The 18,013-nt window shown below is 43.2% G+C and overlaps 1 protein-coding gene across 3 annotated transcripts in view; it reads right to left on the minus strand.

The window, feature by feature from the left end:
* UNK (unk zinc finger) overlaps positions 1 to 18,013 on the minus strand; it is a 65,235-nt gene that overhangs the window by 19,844 nt on the left and 27,378 nt on the right. For all 3 annotated transcript variants that reach the window (XM_056866638.1, XM_056866637.1, XM_056866636.1), the window contains exons 2-9: positions 9,754 to 9,963; positions 9,130 to 9,306; positions 7,446 to 7,576; positions 7,190 to 7,325; positions 6,088 to 6,205; positions 5,783 to 5,867; positions 1,918 to 2,060; positions 875 to 922 (exon numbers count right to left, since the gene is read on the minus strand). In XM_056866638.1, the coding sequence (XP_056722616.1) occupies positions 875 to 922; positions 1,918 to 2,060; positions 5,783 to 5,867; positions 6,088 to 6,205; positions 7,190 to 7,325; positions 7,446 to 7,576; positions 9,130 to 9,306; positions 9,754 to 9,963 (1,048 nt within the window). The remainder of the gene's footprint in view (positions 1 to 874; positions 923 to 1,917; positions 2,061 to 5,782; positions 5,868 to 6,087; positions 6,206 to 7,189; positions 7,326 to 7,445; positions 7,577 to 9,129; positions 9,307 to 9,753; positions 9,964 to 18,013) is intronic.

Consider the following 18,013-nt stretch of genomic DNA (forward strand, 5'->3'; position numbering starts at 1 on the left):
CTACCACAAGAACTATATTGTAGGACACACTTGCTACCATGGTACAAATGAAACTTTTCTCCTTATGTACACAACTAGGAGTGGGAGGTCCAGGTTACTGGAAGTCATGAGGCCTCTTTTATGGCATACTCCGAATTGCTACTGGGGGAATATTAAGAATATGTGCAAACAAGGACAAGAGCTTCAACCGAGTAACATGCTTAAGCAGCCACTTTCTGTACTAGTCAAGAAAGGTGTGTTTAGAATAAGTTACAATATTATTATGCACATATTTGCAACAGGAAACAGAAACGTTGAGAACAGTGAAAAGGAGAGATTCTCAGGAAGTTCTGTGCCCAGCACCCATACTATGCATGTACAGAACTGTGCCATTAATATATCAGCTTGAATCCAATGAAGGGTCAGCAAAAAGCATGTGGTTTACATTGGATTGTCCTCCACTCTTATAGTCCCTTTCAACTGCTGGGAAAGATCATTTCTGGGGTCACCGGGCCCACGCAGAAGGAACTGCGTCATGGGTTAGGGTACTGCAGAGAGAGCATGAAGGACTATTTTGCCCCACACCCCTCCTCACTGTAGTCTCTTCACCCACTTGGATGTTCCACCACAGTGGGTCCTACGGAGGCTGAAGCAATGTTTCCCAGAAGTCAGAAGAGACTGCAAGCCAGAGAGGATTGCAGGAAAATCAGTGTTCCACTGATGTTTTGTTGAACACATTGCCGGAGCTAGTTAGTGTTACAATAGCTTGAAGTGTGACAAAGATGAGACTTAAATTCACAGTGGCTGCTGAAAGAACCCTACAATGAAGTCTTTAATTCTCTCCATGCAGGCTACACATCCCTTGCTGTTCCCTGCAGTTACAGCAGATACTTACTGTAGTGGACGTGGGGCTAGTTGGCAGAGTTCCTGGTTTATTCCATACCTACAAGTGCAAAGAAAACCACAAACAGACTACATGAGTTGGTTATTTACTTCAAGGAAGCATTTGGCTTTCCAGAATCAATTATGAGTGAAAGTCATGATTGTTTCACTCTGCTTGCTTGTTACGTACATAGTCAATCAGAATGATTACACACCCAACTTGTCCTTCAGTATGCCAGAAACATGTAGATTTGGGGAGGATGAGGGATTGTGCACATATCCCACTGGCTGGGTTACCAAAAAAGAAAGCTTGAGCTTAGAAGTACACAACAGCAGATGAACTAACTGCAGTCTGAGGTAGTTCTCTAGAAATATACACGACTCTGTCAATGAATAAACACACCTGACTTGTAGCTTAATGGATGGCAACTATGCTAGATTTAAAAAAAACAACAACTCATATTCACACAAACTCTGGGGCTGCAATGCTAACCTTTTATTTAGGAGTTGTTGTCATTATTCAAAAGGAAGTATTTCAGATTAAACAAAAACCAGTAACAGGGCTCAAAGGCCACAGGGAACAGTTGTTGCTTAAATGGCATATTTTCGGGGGGCGGGAAGGATCAAGTTACTTAAGAACCTGAAGAGGTGTTCACAAGACAATAATTTTCAGAGGACCAAAGGATACTTCCCAAGTGGGATAGATTATAAGCAGGAAGCATTACATCAGTTTTAAATTTTCAGAGAAAAGCCCTAGGCTTCTCCATATGGCAGCTTGGAAGTGACTTCAAGTCAATTTAAAACAGCAGTTTGCCTAATCAACTTTTAAAGTTGCAGTTGATTTCAGTGTTTTAAATCCATGTCCCCTCAGAACCTCATTTCACAGATGGAAACCTGCTTTCCATCTGAAAACAAAACCACTTATGGAAAAATGCTAAGTTGCCATCATTTGATGCTTCTGAGACAGAAGGTTCTAGAAGGTACTGATATTTGAGAGATTTACACTGTACATCTACAAAGTGCAGAGGACAAGAGATGTCCAGTGTTGCTACATACATTGCTAAGGTCCGGGGCTTGTGGGCTGGAAGGGCTGACCGGAACAGAATCGCCCGCTGCCGAGGGCATGTACATTACAGGGCCTGTTTGCGTTGGGCTGGAAACAGCTGAAGTTGACTGTAACTCTTCACTAAGTGGTGGTTCTGCAAGAAACAAAGGACAAAATCCAAAATGTATGCAGACAAGTGAAAATGAATCCTGTGGTGCTAGTAAGGTTAGAAGTTGCACAGATCCATGCAGCTCTGTGTCACAAATCTTCCGTTTGAAGAAATCTTCAAACTAGTACAGAAATAACAAAAAGCCACCATAAAAAATATAAGCAATTCCTAATTTGTCAACTAGAAAGCCTCACAATTTTTTCCAACAATGTTTTTTAAAGAATAGCAACTGTAACCATTCATACAGTCCTAGTGAATATGCGTTTCCATTAATAAATACTTGTACATTTGGAAATAGCTGGCTGAAGACTGACCCCAATCCAATGTGCACTTGGTCAGAAACCAAGTCATTTTAGTGGCACTTACTTGCAAGTAACCCAGTTTAAGTTATAATCGAGGGAAGATTTGTAAACCATGTTCCTTATGTGGAGAAAAACGTGCTTTTCTGAACTATGGCCCTTCCACAAGACATGTGTATATGCCAGTCTGACCATTATGAGAGCCGACGGGATAATCCCATGAGGAAGAGCCCCTCTCTCCCAACACACATACACCTGGAATAGCTCTGTATTATAATATTTTACTATTCTGTAAAAGAATAGTACAGGTAGAGTATCCCCTATCTGGATTGCTTGGGACCAGAAGTGGTCCGTTTTTTGGATCTTTCTGCAGACTGAAATATTTTGGCATTTTTGCATATACATAATGAGATATCTAGGGGATGGGACCCAAATTCATTTATGTTTTATATACACTTTAACAATAACAAAAGGGGATCTTATTTGGTCCTACTTTGGTCACTGTACGGTTTCACATCAACTGTGTACGAGTTTCATGTATTTACTGATTGTGAATGACTCGCCTATGATATAGGCCTTATGTTTTTAACTTTACTGTGCACCATATTAAAATTTATATATTTGTAATACATATACATATACACACACACATATATAATATTTTTAGGAGCCCTGTGGCGCAGAGTGTTAAGCTGCAGTACTGCAGCCAAAAGCTCTGCTCACGACCTGAGTTCGATCCTGACAGAAGTTGGTTTCAGGTAGCCGGCTCAAGGTTGACTCAGCCTTCCATCCTTCTGAGGTTGGTAAAATGAGTCCCCAGCTTGCTGGGGGTAAAGGGAAGATGACTGGGGAAGGCACTGGCAATCCACCCCATAAAAAAAGTCTGCCTCGTAAACGTCGGGATGTGACGTCGCCCCATGGGTCAGGAATGACCCTGTGCTTGCACAGGGAAACTCTACCTTTTACATTTTAGTGTTTTTTAGCTCAACCTTTTTGGTTTGGATTATATACACTTTATACACATAGCCTGAATGAAATTTTAAACAATATTTCTAATAATTGTGTGTACTCTGAGCCATCAGAAAGCAAAGGTGTAACTACAGTGAGTGAAAAAAGTATTTGATCCCCTGCTGAATTTGCCCGTTTGCCCTCTGATGAAGAAATGACCAGTCCATAATTTTAATGGTAGGTCTATTGTAGCTGTGAGAGACAGAATAACAACAGGAATACCCCCAGAAACCCATAAGACAAAAGTCAGAGATTGATGTGCATTATAATGAGTGAAATAAGTATTTGATCCCTTTGCAAAAGATGACTTAGTACTTGGTGGCAAAACCCTTGTTGGCAATTACAGAGGTCAGACGTTTCTTATAGGTGGCCACCAGGTTTGCACACAACTCAGGAGGTATTTTGTCCCACTCCTCTTTGCAGATCCTCTGCAAGTCAGTAAGATTTCGAGGCTGATGTGTAGCTACTCGAACCTTCAGCTCCCTCCACAGATTTTCGATGGGATTAAGATCTGGAGACTGGCTAGGCCACTCCAGGACCTTAATGTGCTTCTTCTTGAGCCACTCCTTTGTTGCCTTGGCCGTGTGTTTTGGGTCATTGTCATGCTGGAATACCCATCCTCAACCCATTTTCAATGCCCTGGCTGAGGGAAGGAGGTGCTCACCCAAGATTTGACGATACATGGTCCCGTCAATCATCCCCTTCGATGCGGTGAAGGTGTCCTGTCCCCTTAGCAGAAAAACACCCCCAAAGCATAATATGTCCCCCTCCATGTTTGATGGTGGGGATGGTGTTCTTGGGGTTGTAGGCAGCATTCCTCCTCCTCCAAACACGGCGAGTAGAGTTGATGCCAAAGAGCTCGATTTTGGTCTCATCTGACCACAACACTCTCACCCAGTTCTCCTGTGGGTCATTCAGATGTGCATTGGCAAACTGCACGGGCCTGTACATGTGCTGTCTTGAGCAAGGGGACCTTGCGGGTGCTGCAAGATCTCAGTCCTTCACAGGGTAGTGTGTTACCAACTGTTTCATGGTGACTATGGTCCCAGCTGCCCTGAGATCATTGACAAGTTCCCCCCGTGTAGTTCTGGGCTGCTTCATCACCGTTCTCATGATCATTGCAACTCCACGAGATGAGATCTTGCATGGAGCCCCAGACGGAGGGAGGTTGACAGTTAGGGTTAGGGTTGTCACCTTCTCACCAAGCTGCTTGGCAATAGTCTTGTAGCCCAGTCCAGCCTTGTGCAGGTCTACAATCTTGTCTCTGACATCCTTGGACAGCTCTTTGGTCTTGGTCATGGTGGCTAGTTTGGAATCTGATGGATTGATTGCTTCTGTCGACAGCAGAACCCTAACCCTAATCTGGCTGGTGATAGGGGATCAATACTTATTTCACTCATTATAATGCACATCAATCTCTGTCTTCTGGGTTTCTGGGGGTTTTCCTGTTGTTATTCTTTCTCTCACAGCTACAATAAACCTACCATTAAAATTATGGACTGGTCATTTCTTCGTCAGAGGGCAAACGGGCAAATTTAGCAGGGGATCAAATACTTTTCCCCCCTCACTGTATCTCATCAGAATACCTATATCAGTTGTTAAACAAGAGCAACAACAAACAAACAATGGCAGGCTTTTAGTCTCCACCTATGATGCATTATACATTATATTTTATTTTTTTAGGTGAGAAGAAACACTGAAACCAGGCAGCATGGATCTGCCTGCATGCCGGCTCAAAGGGTACGGTTTTCGGATCAGTCTTGATACGGGATGTCCGGATAAGGGATACTCTACCTGTATACTTATCTGCCTAATTATATAATTATTCATATAACCATCTAAAATGAAAAAATATGCAAAGGTTACCTACTTCACCACAATAATGCCCTGACATTTCAAGAATATTTGCTTTCCTAGAAAGCCCTCTTTTTAAAGACCATTCCCTGATTCTCTCCCTTTCAGAACTTTTCTGCCTCACGGAAACAGAATTAGGGGAAATGCCACTATAGAGAAGTTCTTCCTTTTGCTCCACAGAAGTGATCACATGTCCACAGCCTTAAGGTGTCACATTACAAATTACCCACAAGCCATAAACAGGACAGTTCCTTGAGTAACCACTTGATGTCTCCTCTGCTTTGAGGAAATATAACTGTAACACCTGGCTGCTAAAGAGTCCCCCCCTCCTGGTGTACCATGATATTATATGTAAAAGAAAATTCATTTCAAAGTTTGCTAATGGATATTTGCTCTAGTGCCTTGTTGTTTTTATTATTTGTTTTCTTGTGTTTTTTCCCCCCCTTGGCTTGTTTAAGCAAATGAAATCCTAATCTGAACTCTTGGTCATGCTTTGCTCCTGCCTGATACTGACACTTTACTGCTAGATAACAAAAACCCACATACGTTCTACATGTGCAAAGGCACAGAATGGGCCTCTGGGACAGCTGCCGGACTGTTGCATGTCATTGCATTTTGTTGATTTGTAGATCTGAAAAGCAAAACAAAAATGTGGATTGTGGCATGATGATATTGAATACACAGATATATATTAGAAGAAGAGATGGTTTTTATTTGGTAGCCCAGGATCCTCAGACCTTTCAAATATGTTTAACAATACATCTCCTGACACTTTGTCAGCACCCATAAAACCCTAGAATCCCTCCATTTACCTAGCTATATTTTTTGACAGAAAGAACTTCTTACGGTACCTCTGGATGAAATTGCTGCTCTGTGCGGGTGTGGCAGTACTGGCACGTATCTCCGTTGTCACATTTACTAGGGTCTCCCCACTCGTCGCCATGTTTTACACTAGGACATGGAGAGGACCTGCATAATTTTTTTTAAAAAAAAAATGCAACACAATGAGAAATGCAATTTCAGCACTTGGATAAACTATCACATTGCCCCAAGCAGAAACCCAGATCTACGTCTTGTTGATAAACTTGCAGCTTCGTTCAGCATTTAATTTACTGTTTGCTCTACAACGTTCCTCAAGAAAAGGAAAGGTTTTCTTTCATCATCCATGGCCCAGTACAGATTATTTTTTTGCCTAAAGTGAACTCAGGCAGAAGCTGGAAGATTTCAGGTATGCAGATCTATTAGAGTGGAGCACTAAAACGCAAGTACTTGGAGAAGGGGATCTGAACCATTTCCCTGGAACAGAGCAGGTCTTGTCTAGACCCTCCAAAGAAGAGAGCACGTGCCAGCACGAACAGATATCAAGGGGACAAATGACGGATAATCAGCGCATTCCTTCGATTAAAACAAGGGGTTTTTCTTGAAAACCTACCATCTTCAGAGAGGCACCATTTAAGCTCAGCCTTTTTTTCTGAAACAGTTATGTTCTGGTATGCGGTGCAATCGTCCTGCGGGAGCACCTTCAGTACAAAGTGACTCAGTATTTGAAAACCGAGCTATTACGGTTGTGAGGAATGGACTGTTATCAGCCTCAATAGCAATTTTTGAATTAATACTCAGGCTGACTCTGAAGAACGGTCACTGCTTTTAGCTGGACTTTCGGGATTGACTGGAACTTGTAAAGGGTCACGCTAACTGATTTTGCCACAAGAACGATTTCATTACTTTTAACAATGGAAGTCGTTGTACGACAGGATCGGATGGGTCGGATTCTCTTCAGGCCTAACACCACGCAGCATGGCAGGATTCTTCACAGTAACATGCTAATCACCTAGTCTTCAGACCAATCTCCCACCAAGGCTCATTTATCCATATCACTTTGAAGTTATAGTAAAAGTACTATCCAGAAGGATAGCCGTGTCAGTTCTCCCTCCAGGTTTTGAGGCACAGTACCTGTATTTGTGTTTCCTAGGGCTTCTTCTTCTATCTTTGCTATTATGGTAGTAAGGGCAGGCGTAACCTTGACGACAGAGACGTGGGGGCTTTTTACACTGTTCTGTTTTGTAGTTTCCCAAAACATATGTCGTGTCTGTGAAGACAGGCATGACTGGTTAGTTTGAGATGACAAATGTACCGCTTCCTACACGAAGACACGTGAGAGGAGGAGGGAGCAGCCCAAGACCGCTGGACACCCCCCGAAGGGACTCACCTTGCCATCTTGGCTCTTCACTAAGTATTTTCTCTATCATAGCATGGCTAGCGGCAACTGCAGACTGACCCTCTATGCCACCCTCCGATGTGGTCTGACCATTCTGCAAAGCTTCCATGGCCTGAAGCTCCCTTAGGGAACAGAGTTAAATGGACAACAGGTAGACAGAGAAGATTCAGAGAAAGAGATGGTTTTTTCCACTGGAAAAGAAACTGTCACAGTACAGGGCATTCTCATACTTTTTTGCGGTGCCGATTTCAAGAGATTCCAGACCCGTGTGAGCACCTGGCACTTCCATTACCCTAGAGTTAAAACCCATCCCACCATAAGACACATACTGTCCACCCTATCAAGTTATTCTCAGACCTGCTGAGCAATAGATTTCCTATCCAGCCTATGCATCTACACTAATGTTCAGTAAAGGGGCATTATAAAAGGAATGTGAGATCAGAAGTCAATCATTGTGCCTCTGTGGCTCAGGAAAGCTCATACCCTGCCAGAAATTTTGTTCGTCTTTAAGGTGCTTCTGGACTCTTGCTCTTTTCTAGTGCTGTTGACAGACTAACACGGCTCCCCATCGTGATCTGCCTCTATAGAGTTATCAGAGCATGTAGGCTTCCTCTCACGTCCCAAAAGAAATGTAACGAATGTTCAAAGGTGTCAAAAGTTCCTGTTTCATAAATATATATTGGTCTTCACCATAAACATACAGAGAACCAGCAGGATATTTAACTCAGTTTCTAAATTTCAACCCAAATCTTCTTAGTTGTAATAAAACTATTGGAAAGGATTTCACCATTCTAATGCCATGCTTTCTTTATGCACAGCCCTCTAAATTTATTTATGTAATTTATAAATCAAAGTGCTTATATCAATTTCAAGCTGGCTGACGAAAGTTAGATGGATGTGGCAGACAAAAAAGGCCTGGCAATAAATGGCTGCAAACTGGCTGGAAGAGAGATCAGGAGGCCCTTAACCCTTCCCTTGCCCACCTCTTTTCCCCAGTCCGAGGTCTCAGATATGCGCTTACTGTGTTGTGGGGAAAAAACAATGGTGGGGAAGAGGGTGTTTCAGGGGAAAAAGAGGAGAGGATTTCTTAAGTACCCTTTCTCCTCCCACAGAATCTCTCCTGCAAATCATGCCCTCTCCTTTCACTTTCCAGATGTTAAATAAAGAGTTCCCTAACCTGTGTGTGCCACCAAATGTTTAGTTTGGCCATAATATACAGAGACTTCAGGCTGTTCAAGTCACTTATGTAAATCTAGTCTAAGGAAATCAAGAATCAAGATACACAACCACTTTTTTAAAAACTAAAAAGGTAGTTTTTGACAGTCACTTGGGGCAGAAATATAGGTTTAATGTCCTCCTAGCCTGACAAGCACCATGTTGGGGCCTTTGTCCAGAGTCTGATGAGGAGACAAGTGGGCTTGTGTTGAGGTTGTTTACAATAACGACCTCCACATGGCTCTCTGCCCCAAGATATCTGCCAAAGTGCACCTCGTGGTGTGCAAAAAGCCATAAGAATCAGTTGTAAAAAAATAACGTTGAACAAACTGCTTTGCTCTGATGGGGCGGCGCATAAGAAATGCGCTAAAGCGCGGTGTAGGCAGCAGCGTTTTCTACTCTTACCCTTCCTATCCAGGCACGTGGAGCCCACTTTCCACAGACAAGGAGCTCTACTAACCTGATATCGTAAACTGGAGAGCGGAGGTCGTGGGGCCCGTGAGCAAAAGCACAGTGGAGGCCATTCTTGGTACAGTTTCCTTTTGAGTCAGTCTCGTGAATGCAGATTCCAGTTTTGTAGTAGCGCAGGTGATATCTCCGCTCTGTGTCGCCAGTAGTTCTATGCAGGAATGGACACCTAAAGGGGGAGGGGGAGGGGGAAAAAAAAGAGCTCGTAGAAACTCACAAGCTGAAACATGCTTCCCAATAAGTAATTCTTTTTAGATGAATATCGTCCTCAGGGTGGTAAAATCCAGCACTTTTTTCCTTCTGAAAATAATTCCATTTGTAAAATAAGGATATAACGAGGATCCAATCCCCAAGCCATAAATTTTAAAATAACCCTGACTAATTTCTCTAGGATCATTCCAGAGCACAAAACTTTGAATTACAGCCTTCAATTTCGGGCAAAAAATATATATACAGGTGTGATGCAACTGTAATTAATATTTTGTTCAAGTTCCATATTTCTTCACAGGTTCTTCTGCAAGATTTCTAAAAGCTGCTTTGTTGAACTTTCTCCTCTCTGTAAGTGCAGGTTGGAATCTCCATCTGGTCAAGTAAGATGCAGCCTCGAGTAACTTACTCATCTCCTTCTGGACAGATCCCAGTGGTCTCGTCGTATTTGGTGCAGTAAATGTCAGGACTGTAGTTAAAGGTGCCATCCCGACGGCGGATCGACCGGCGGCGACGCTGGTTGACAAAGTGCCAGTGGAAGCATGTGTAGGGCCTGTGCTGAGTACACTTGTGTTGCACAAAAAGGGGGCACTGTTCTGTGCGGAATTCCTTCAGGTACCTGCGGAAAGAAAGAAAAACGGGACTTTCCGACAGAGCTCACAAGGGAGATTCAGAGCCATTCTTCCTTGGCACCACTCTCTCACTCCGAATCTGCATTCAAAAGATTTTATTCAAATAAGTGCTTAGGTGTTTGTTGGCATTCTGAATAATACAGCAGGGATGGCTGGCCAGTCTCTTCCCAACCTCTACTTCTGTATTAATTCCTCACCCAAGAAGAGCTGCTACTTGCCCTAGACAAGAAAATCAAAAATCTGCTTTATGTTGTATTAAACTGGTCAATCCTGATTCTTCATTCTGCTTGGACAGAATTTTGATTACAATGTTTACCAAGACATTGCGGTGACAGATGGCTAGAGATGGGTATGAGTGTTATCCTGGGGAGAGGAACATAACATAGGAGAACAGCAGATACCTCTGCTATTGTTGGTCTACACATCATGCTCCATTACCATGGAGTCCAGGAAACAGATTTTGATTCCTTAAAAAAACCACCCAACCTGTTATCCAAAGCATCCTGTGTATACTAACATTAAAGAAGGTATCAATTGTCCCTCCCAGCACCACATACCATTCCCCCAACTAAGGGGGGGGAGCAGGAAACACCAAATGCACTGACTGTTCTGAGGATCTAAGCCAACGAAATTGAGATTCTCACCAATTTACATCAGTCCTCGAATGTTGCCAGAAAAATCAATACACAAACCATTGTTCAAATGAGGGCTCTTCGCTCTATCAAATCATTCTATACTACCAAAGCAAGTCACACATATCAAGGCCTCTCCCCTCTTGCCCCTCGCCAGACAAGCAGTTTTACCAAGAGTAATGCATACTTCCACTTACTGTGTGGACTGTATTTTTATGGAGCCTTGTTTCTGGAAAATGATCAAAACATTTTTACTTGGCCCAAATATAGGAACAGCAAAGAGAGCAGTAGTCTTAACAGCTAAGAGAGGCAGCGTGGTGTAGTGGTTAAGAACAGTGGTTTGGAGCAGTGGACTCTGATCTGGAGAATCGGGTTTGATTCCCCACTCCTCCACATGAGCGGCAGAGGCTAATCTAGTGAACTGGATTTGTTTCCCCACTCCTACACATCAAGCCAGCTGGGTGACCTTGGGCTAGTCATACTTTCTCAGCCCCACCTACCTCACAGGGTGTCTGTTGTGGGGAGGGGAAGGTAATTGTAAGACGGTTCGATTCTTCCTTAAGTGGTAGAGAAAGGCGGCATATAAAAACCAACTCTTCTTCTGAGACATAGGGCTGAACTGTAATTACCAGAGTAGTATGATTGGTTCTGCACTGGCACCAGGTGACATCTGTACACAAGACCTATGTGAGAAGTGCAGATTATATGGTTACTTCCCATCTGGTTGCTGCTACCATGTACAGGCCCAGGGACAAAATGGGAAGATGCGGGGGGATTTATCCTCCCTGGTCTAAAAACGGAATAACTGAAAAAAGCCTCGCATGAAATTTTTCCTTTCAGAATGGATTGTTATACAGCCAGCTCAAACAGCTGCGAGTATCTTTGATCCAAGGTTCAACTTCAGTGATCCTAGAAATACAGAATGTCTGGTGCATTAGTCACCCATAGGAGTGGATGCTGGAAAAGTATCTTCCAATAATGCAGAATATCAGGTATTTGGCACAGGAATGCTACCTAGGAGTCTGCAAAGCAGGCTGCACCATAACACTGGTGTCACATACGTCATACAGCACACTCGCTGATTCTTCTCAGCGCACCTTGTCTCTGACTACTTTGCAAAACCCATCAGTGTGATGCGCAGAGGCCACAAAGAAAAAAACGTGGGTTGGGTGATCATTTTCCAGGATACAATTGTTTGTTCTGAGACAGCTATGAGTGGAGTTTGCAGACGGGATCTCTCCTGACTCCCCCGTTGCCCTCCCATGTCTCCCAAAACCTCCCCCTGAAGGTTTCAAGATTCTCAAGAACGGTTTGCAGTGTGTCACAGGGGGCTACTGTGTGAAGGGGAACCAGCAGAAACGGTGCCCTCCAAATGCACAGACCAAAAACTCCTGAAAGAGGGAGAGGGAGGAAAGTTCGACCTATCCTCCTTCCCCACTGCAGTCCCTCATCCACCACAACCAACACAATCTTCTTTCCTATTTTTCCAACTAGGAAAACTCAAGATACAGTTAAGTGCCTTGTGACACAGCACAGCATCTTCATCTGTGACACTGGGTAAGTTTATAATTGCTTCATTTAAACAAAGACATTTATACTTTTCTGTAAAAATATAAAAGCATATGACTTATGTGCTAGCTAAAATTATACAATTTGTATTTCATGGTGCTAAAGTAAAGCAAGTTTAGGCTCGATAAGCACTGCCTATATTTCGGTTTTCTCAAACATTTCTGGTAGAAAACCAAGGCAGGTAGTGTTGCCTCCCTCCAATTATTTCAAATTTTTAATAAATTGTATAACTGGTTGCTGTAGCAAAGGTAGCATTTCTCAGAATTGCTACCACACGCAGGGCCAGCAGGACAGGTACAAATTAGAGGGTCTCAACACACGGATGAGAAGGTGGTGCTGGGAGGAAGGATTTAGATTGTTGGGTGCTCGGGAACTTTCTGACACATGCTGAACTTGTACAAAAGAGACACGTGTTTTTAGGTATATAGAATTATCCCTGTGGTATGCAACCTGATCACATCCAAAAGGGGGTCATGTGAAATGAGGTGGATTCAAAGAAAAGCAAGAAATTATATGTATCGGCACCAAGTTATGATGTACTAAAAGATTGTGCTGGAGAAGCAGACCCGTGATAACACAATTCAACAAATACCACTGCTCAGTCTTGTCATAATACTGCTACCCCACTGTGTGCCGGTTTGTAGCCTTGGATGACTGGTTTAAATCTTTTGTGGTTGTAGAGGAAGGGGGGAGGGGGGAAAGGCTAGGGAGAAGAGCAGCCGGCTCGGGAGAACCCGACACTTACCATCTTCAGCCGAACCCGCTGTGTGGCGGGGCTCGGTATATCAAGACCCCAATTTAATGGGGAGAGCGCAGATGGCACTCTGAGACTTTTAGCCAAGCTAATTGCCCTCCTTGCTGGCAAGGTAGCGAGCGGCTGAGCCGAGGGACAACTGCTCGACGGCCATCTTCACCCGGCTACGCTGCAGTCCATACTAATGTACAACCACACTTTGTTATCTTCACTGGCTCTCAGACTGTTTCCAGACCCAATTCAAGGTGCTGGCGCTCACCTTTCAAGCTCAATATGGTTTGGAGCCAGCATACCTTAAGGATCACATGCTCTCTCCCAAACCTCCCAAACCACTACAATCATCTTCTGAGGCCCTGCTTTGGGTGCCCTGCCTTCTGTATTGACGTGGGTAGCAACCCAAGAGAGCGACTTACCAGTTGTGGAATTAAAACTGTGGAACTCCCTCCCCCAGGATACTCATCTGTTCCCTTCCAATCATTTTCCGCTGGCAGGTGAAGACTTTTTGCGTTGTTTGAGATTCCCTTAATGACCTCTCCTTCTTGCCCTGTGTTTTAATTGTTGGTGCTTCTCCAAATTTTATTTGTGGCTTTTAATTGATTTTATGATGGGTTTTATAATGTTCTATTTTAATTGTCAGCTGCCTTGGTGGCCCTGTTTGGGTCAAAAGGTGGGATATAAATAAATATATGTGTGTGTATGCACACGCATTCTATATGTATTATTCCTACTAAGCTTTTATTTATATACACACACACAATATTCCTGATAAACTGTTAACCCACCAGGGAAATTCAAAAGCTGCTGGATTTTCCATGGCGGTGAGACTATTACTATTGCCAGTTAAAACTTAGAATTCAAACCAACATTAAATACGCAGAACCTACAATCAAATCAGGGTATCATATTTTTAAATCATAATTGGATAGAGGGTGTTTAGCAGGCTAATTAAAGACTAGTGTGTAAATAAACATATTTAATGCCATTAAGAATATTTTGGGTCAGTTATAATCATGTAAATACTCCATCAAATATACATTCTTTTAAAGCTGACTAAATGTCTCAGATTAGTCAAAGGAACTGAAACCTTTCAAGCCATTTCCCACTATTGGTTTCTCAAGCACATATATGGGACAGAGAAATCAAAATGTGTCACTTATGACAGGTTGAGATCATGATTGTCCATTAACTGATCAATTTATCAATTTCCATTGTTCTTTAGCTAAAAACCAATGATCTGGGGGCTTCAGACTCATCAACTAGTGGTAGGCCAAAGGGGCTGGCCAGATAGAATAAAAGGCCAGATAATATGTAGCCTGGTTACAGACAAGAGGTGGTTCATAAGATGAGGATGTCCCAGGGCCATATACGGCTGTAAAGGTCTCAGTAGCAGAATTCTGAATTGCACCTGGAAGCAGACTGAAATCTAGTGCCAATGGAACAAGACTGGAGCGATTATGGTCCCTACAACCCACTCCAGAGAGCACTCTTGAAGCAATATTCTGTACAAACTGTAATTTCTGGACATTCTTCAAAGGCACCATCACACAGAGCACATCGCAGCATTCCAGCCTATATGTTACCAGGGCATGTACCACAGTGTCAAGATCTTTCTTACTCAGCAAAGCCTGTAGCTAGCTCACCAGCAAACAATGATCCAAGGTGACCCCAGCCACCACTGGCATCTGTTTATTCAACAGGTGACCCAGGTTCAGGAGCCTCCTCGAATAGCAAATCTGATCTTTTAGGAGGAGTGCAACCTCATCTAGAACAGGAGACACCTCAAATCCCAGGTCAGTCTTTCAGGCCACCAGTACCACCACTGTCTTGTCCAGATTAAGTTTCAGATTATTGGTTCAAGGTCTCCACACCTTCCCTGGCATCTGCTGGAAGTGACAGATAGAGCGGAGTGTCATCTGCATACTGGTGACCACCCAGTCCAAATCTCCAAAATAACCTTACCTAGAGGATTCATGTAGTCATTGAAGAGCATGAGGGACAAGATGGAAGCTTGTGGGTATCCACAGGTCTCCCAGCACCACCTTCTGAAACCAACCGTCACTGAACACGTTGCCACCAAACAAGTCCCTGCCTGTGGCAACAGATATGTTTCACAATACTAATGCTTGAATGAAAGCTGTTAGAGAGCCAATGAACTGTCCTTCCCAATTCTTTAAGATGCAGAAAGTTCCAAAGCAGCTTTAAGGGGCCAGTATTCCCTGGAGATACCTGGTACCTTTTGCCAAACCATTTATGAATATAGAGGTTAAGCAAATAAGGAGACAATAGGAAGTCAATGCTAGGGGAGACATGACAGAGGTCTATAAAATTGTGCATGGTTTGGAGAGAGTGGACAGGGAGAGGTTTTTCTCCCTCTCCCATAATACTAGAACGCGTGGTCATCTGTTGAAGCTGGAGGGTGACAGATTCAAAACAGATAAAAGGAAGTATTTTTTCACACAACGCATAGTTAAATTGTGGAACTCCCTGCCCCAGGATGTGGTGATGGCTGCCAACTTGGAAGCTTTAAGAGGGGAGTGGACATATTCATGGAGGAAAGGGGTATTCATGGCTATTAGTTAAAATGGATACTAGTCATGATGCACGCCTGTTCTCTAGTATCAGAGGAGCATGCCTATTATCTTAGGTGCTGTGGAACACAGGCAGGATGGTGCTGCTGCAGTCGTCTTGTTTGGGGGCTTCCTAGAGGCACCTGGTTGGCCACTGTGTGAACAGATTGCTGGACTTGATGGGCCTTGGTCTGATCCAGCAGGGCCTTTCTTGTGTTCTTATGTTATGTTCTTATGTAGTCCAAGTACTCTAAAGGAGTCCCCTAACAAAGCAGCACCCTAGGATTCTCCAGACTCCCATAACCATAGACCGGCTTTCTCTGTTCAGATGGAAAAAGGGCCTTTTCCAGGTTTCTTCTCTCACATGCTACTTTCAGACCAGGTAAATCTATTTGATGGCTTGCATATCATCTTTCTTCTTATACTAATAAGCACGAGTTACCATCGATGTATGTAGTACAAAATAATTAATTTCTTTTATGGATAATGCTGGAAATAACTCAGCCTACTGGGCCTTTAATAGCATAGAAAAAAATCAAGAGTAACTGGGCAGGAAGAGAGGATCAGAAGGGCACATGACAGAAATAAAAGAACTGTGGAGTTGACTGGGAAAGGGTGCTGGAAGTCATACCAGAGGAGCCAGAAGGTTGGATTTCTGTGCAGCAGAGAAAGAATGAGAAATTATGGGTTTGCAGAAAATTTTACATTCACAAACACATGTGAATGTAAATATACTGTGCATTTTGCAACCCTAGTTGCATAAAGGATAAAACTTTCAAGTGGGATAGCTGTATGAGTCTGCTGCTGCAAAAACAAAAAGGAGTCTTGTACCACTAAAAAGTTACATTGAAGCCCTCTTTGTCATGTAATGTTAGATCAGACGGGGGTAATTTCCAGTGACAGCTAGGAATGCAATATTGCATGAAGAGTAAACCCTTAGAAGTATACCACTGAACACTGGTTGCTACCATGAAAGAAACTTCATGCTACATGTTGCCAGCCTTAAAAATGTCTCAAAACTTGGCATCAGGCTGTCTTGCAATACAGAACAAATTTCAGTTAAACGTCGCAGGAATGCCCTAATAATTTGATACTCCTGCAAAAAATTCAGTCAGTGAAGGAGGTCCAATTGGCTTTATACTGGAGGTGAGATGTGGCAGGAACTACAGTCAGTGTCTCTAAATGCACGTATGCATATATGAATGGAAGCTCAAGCCCCTATAGCTTTTCTTTTTAACTGCAGTTCTTAAGCTGGTCTCCCAATTGTGTGCCTCCCTTCCACAGCAACCACAGCAGAGCATTTCAGAAACAAGATGCTGAGTGGAAGAGCTTCTGCAAGCAACAACCCACCCTTTTAACAGCAGTACTGATGATCTGTTAAGAGGAAGAGGGGGAAGAGGGGGAAGAAGAGTTGATTTTTATATGCCGACTTTCTCTACTACTTAAGGCAGACTCAAACCGGCTTACAATCACCTTCCATTCCTCTCCCCACTGCAGACACCCTGTGAAATAGGTGGGGTTGAGAGAGTATGACTAGCCCAAGGTCACCCAGCTGGCTTCGTGCGTAGGAGTGGGAAAACCAAACCCAGTTCAACAGATTAGCCTCCGCCGCTCATGTGGAGGAGAGGGGAATCAAACCCGGTTCTCCAGATCAGACTCCACCGCTCCAAACCACCACTCTTAACCACTACACCACGCTGCCCTATCTTATATGATTGAACTCTGCTTAAACAACAGCCACCACCACCACCACCCCAATAACATACCAAGAAACAGAAACTGTTCACAAGAAATGAGCTCCAAACCACTGCCTTCTTGGCTTGGATTTTCCTGTGTGCTCTGAATTTCTGTATATTCACAGCTTTCTTCTTGGGCTAACCAAATTAAGGCGAGAACAGAACTCTGGCATGTCTAACACTTAGGCAGAAGAAGAAATTTGGCAGATGGAGCAAAACTGACAAAAAAAATGCCTCTGTTTTAAATAATTAATAAAGATACAAGCACCCGAACGACTCTATCCCTGAAGTCACATTAACGGTGGTGGAATTTTTGACGGAAGTTGTCAAGTCTAGGATCAAAGCTTAAATCATATCTATATGGGAAATGTATGGAATGAGAATGCTTGTGTATCATCTATGCTATATTTGTGAGAATATGCCAATAAAGGTCATTTGATTTGATTTGATTTACAAGCACCCAGTTCACCTTTCCATCTGGTTCCCCCCATTTCTATTTTCCCCTTCTAGCTTCTGCAAATGTTAATCTTTCAAATGAAACCCCACCAAGCAACCAAATCCCAAAAGCAATCTGCTGGCACAAGTGCCATTTGAATTAATGGAGCTTCAGCTGCTAGGATGCTTGGGGGATCGTAATCTAAGTTGTCAGCCACCCTGGTCTCAGCGCTAGCCTTCAGCTGTAACCAAAGGAACAAAGAAAACCATCCTGCTTTTGACAGAATGAATGCGTAACATTCCCTGTCACAGCGCCAGGGAAGTTATTACTCCACTGTCATCTA

This window comes from Euleptes europaea, chromosome 1 (genome assembly GCF_029931775.1).
Source record: "Euleptes europaea isolate rEulEur1 chromosome 1, rEulEur1.hap1, whole genome shotgun sequence".
Taxonomy (NCBI): domain Eukaryota; kingdom Metazoa; phylum Chordata; class Lepidosauria; order Squamata; family Sphaerodactylidae; genus Euleptes; species Euleptes europaea.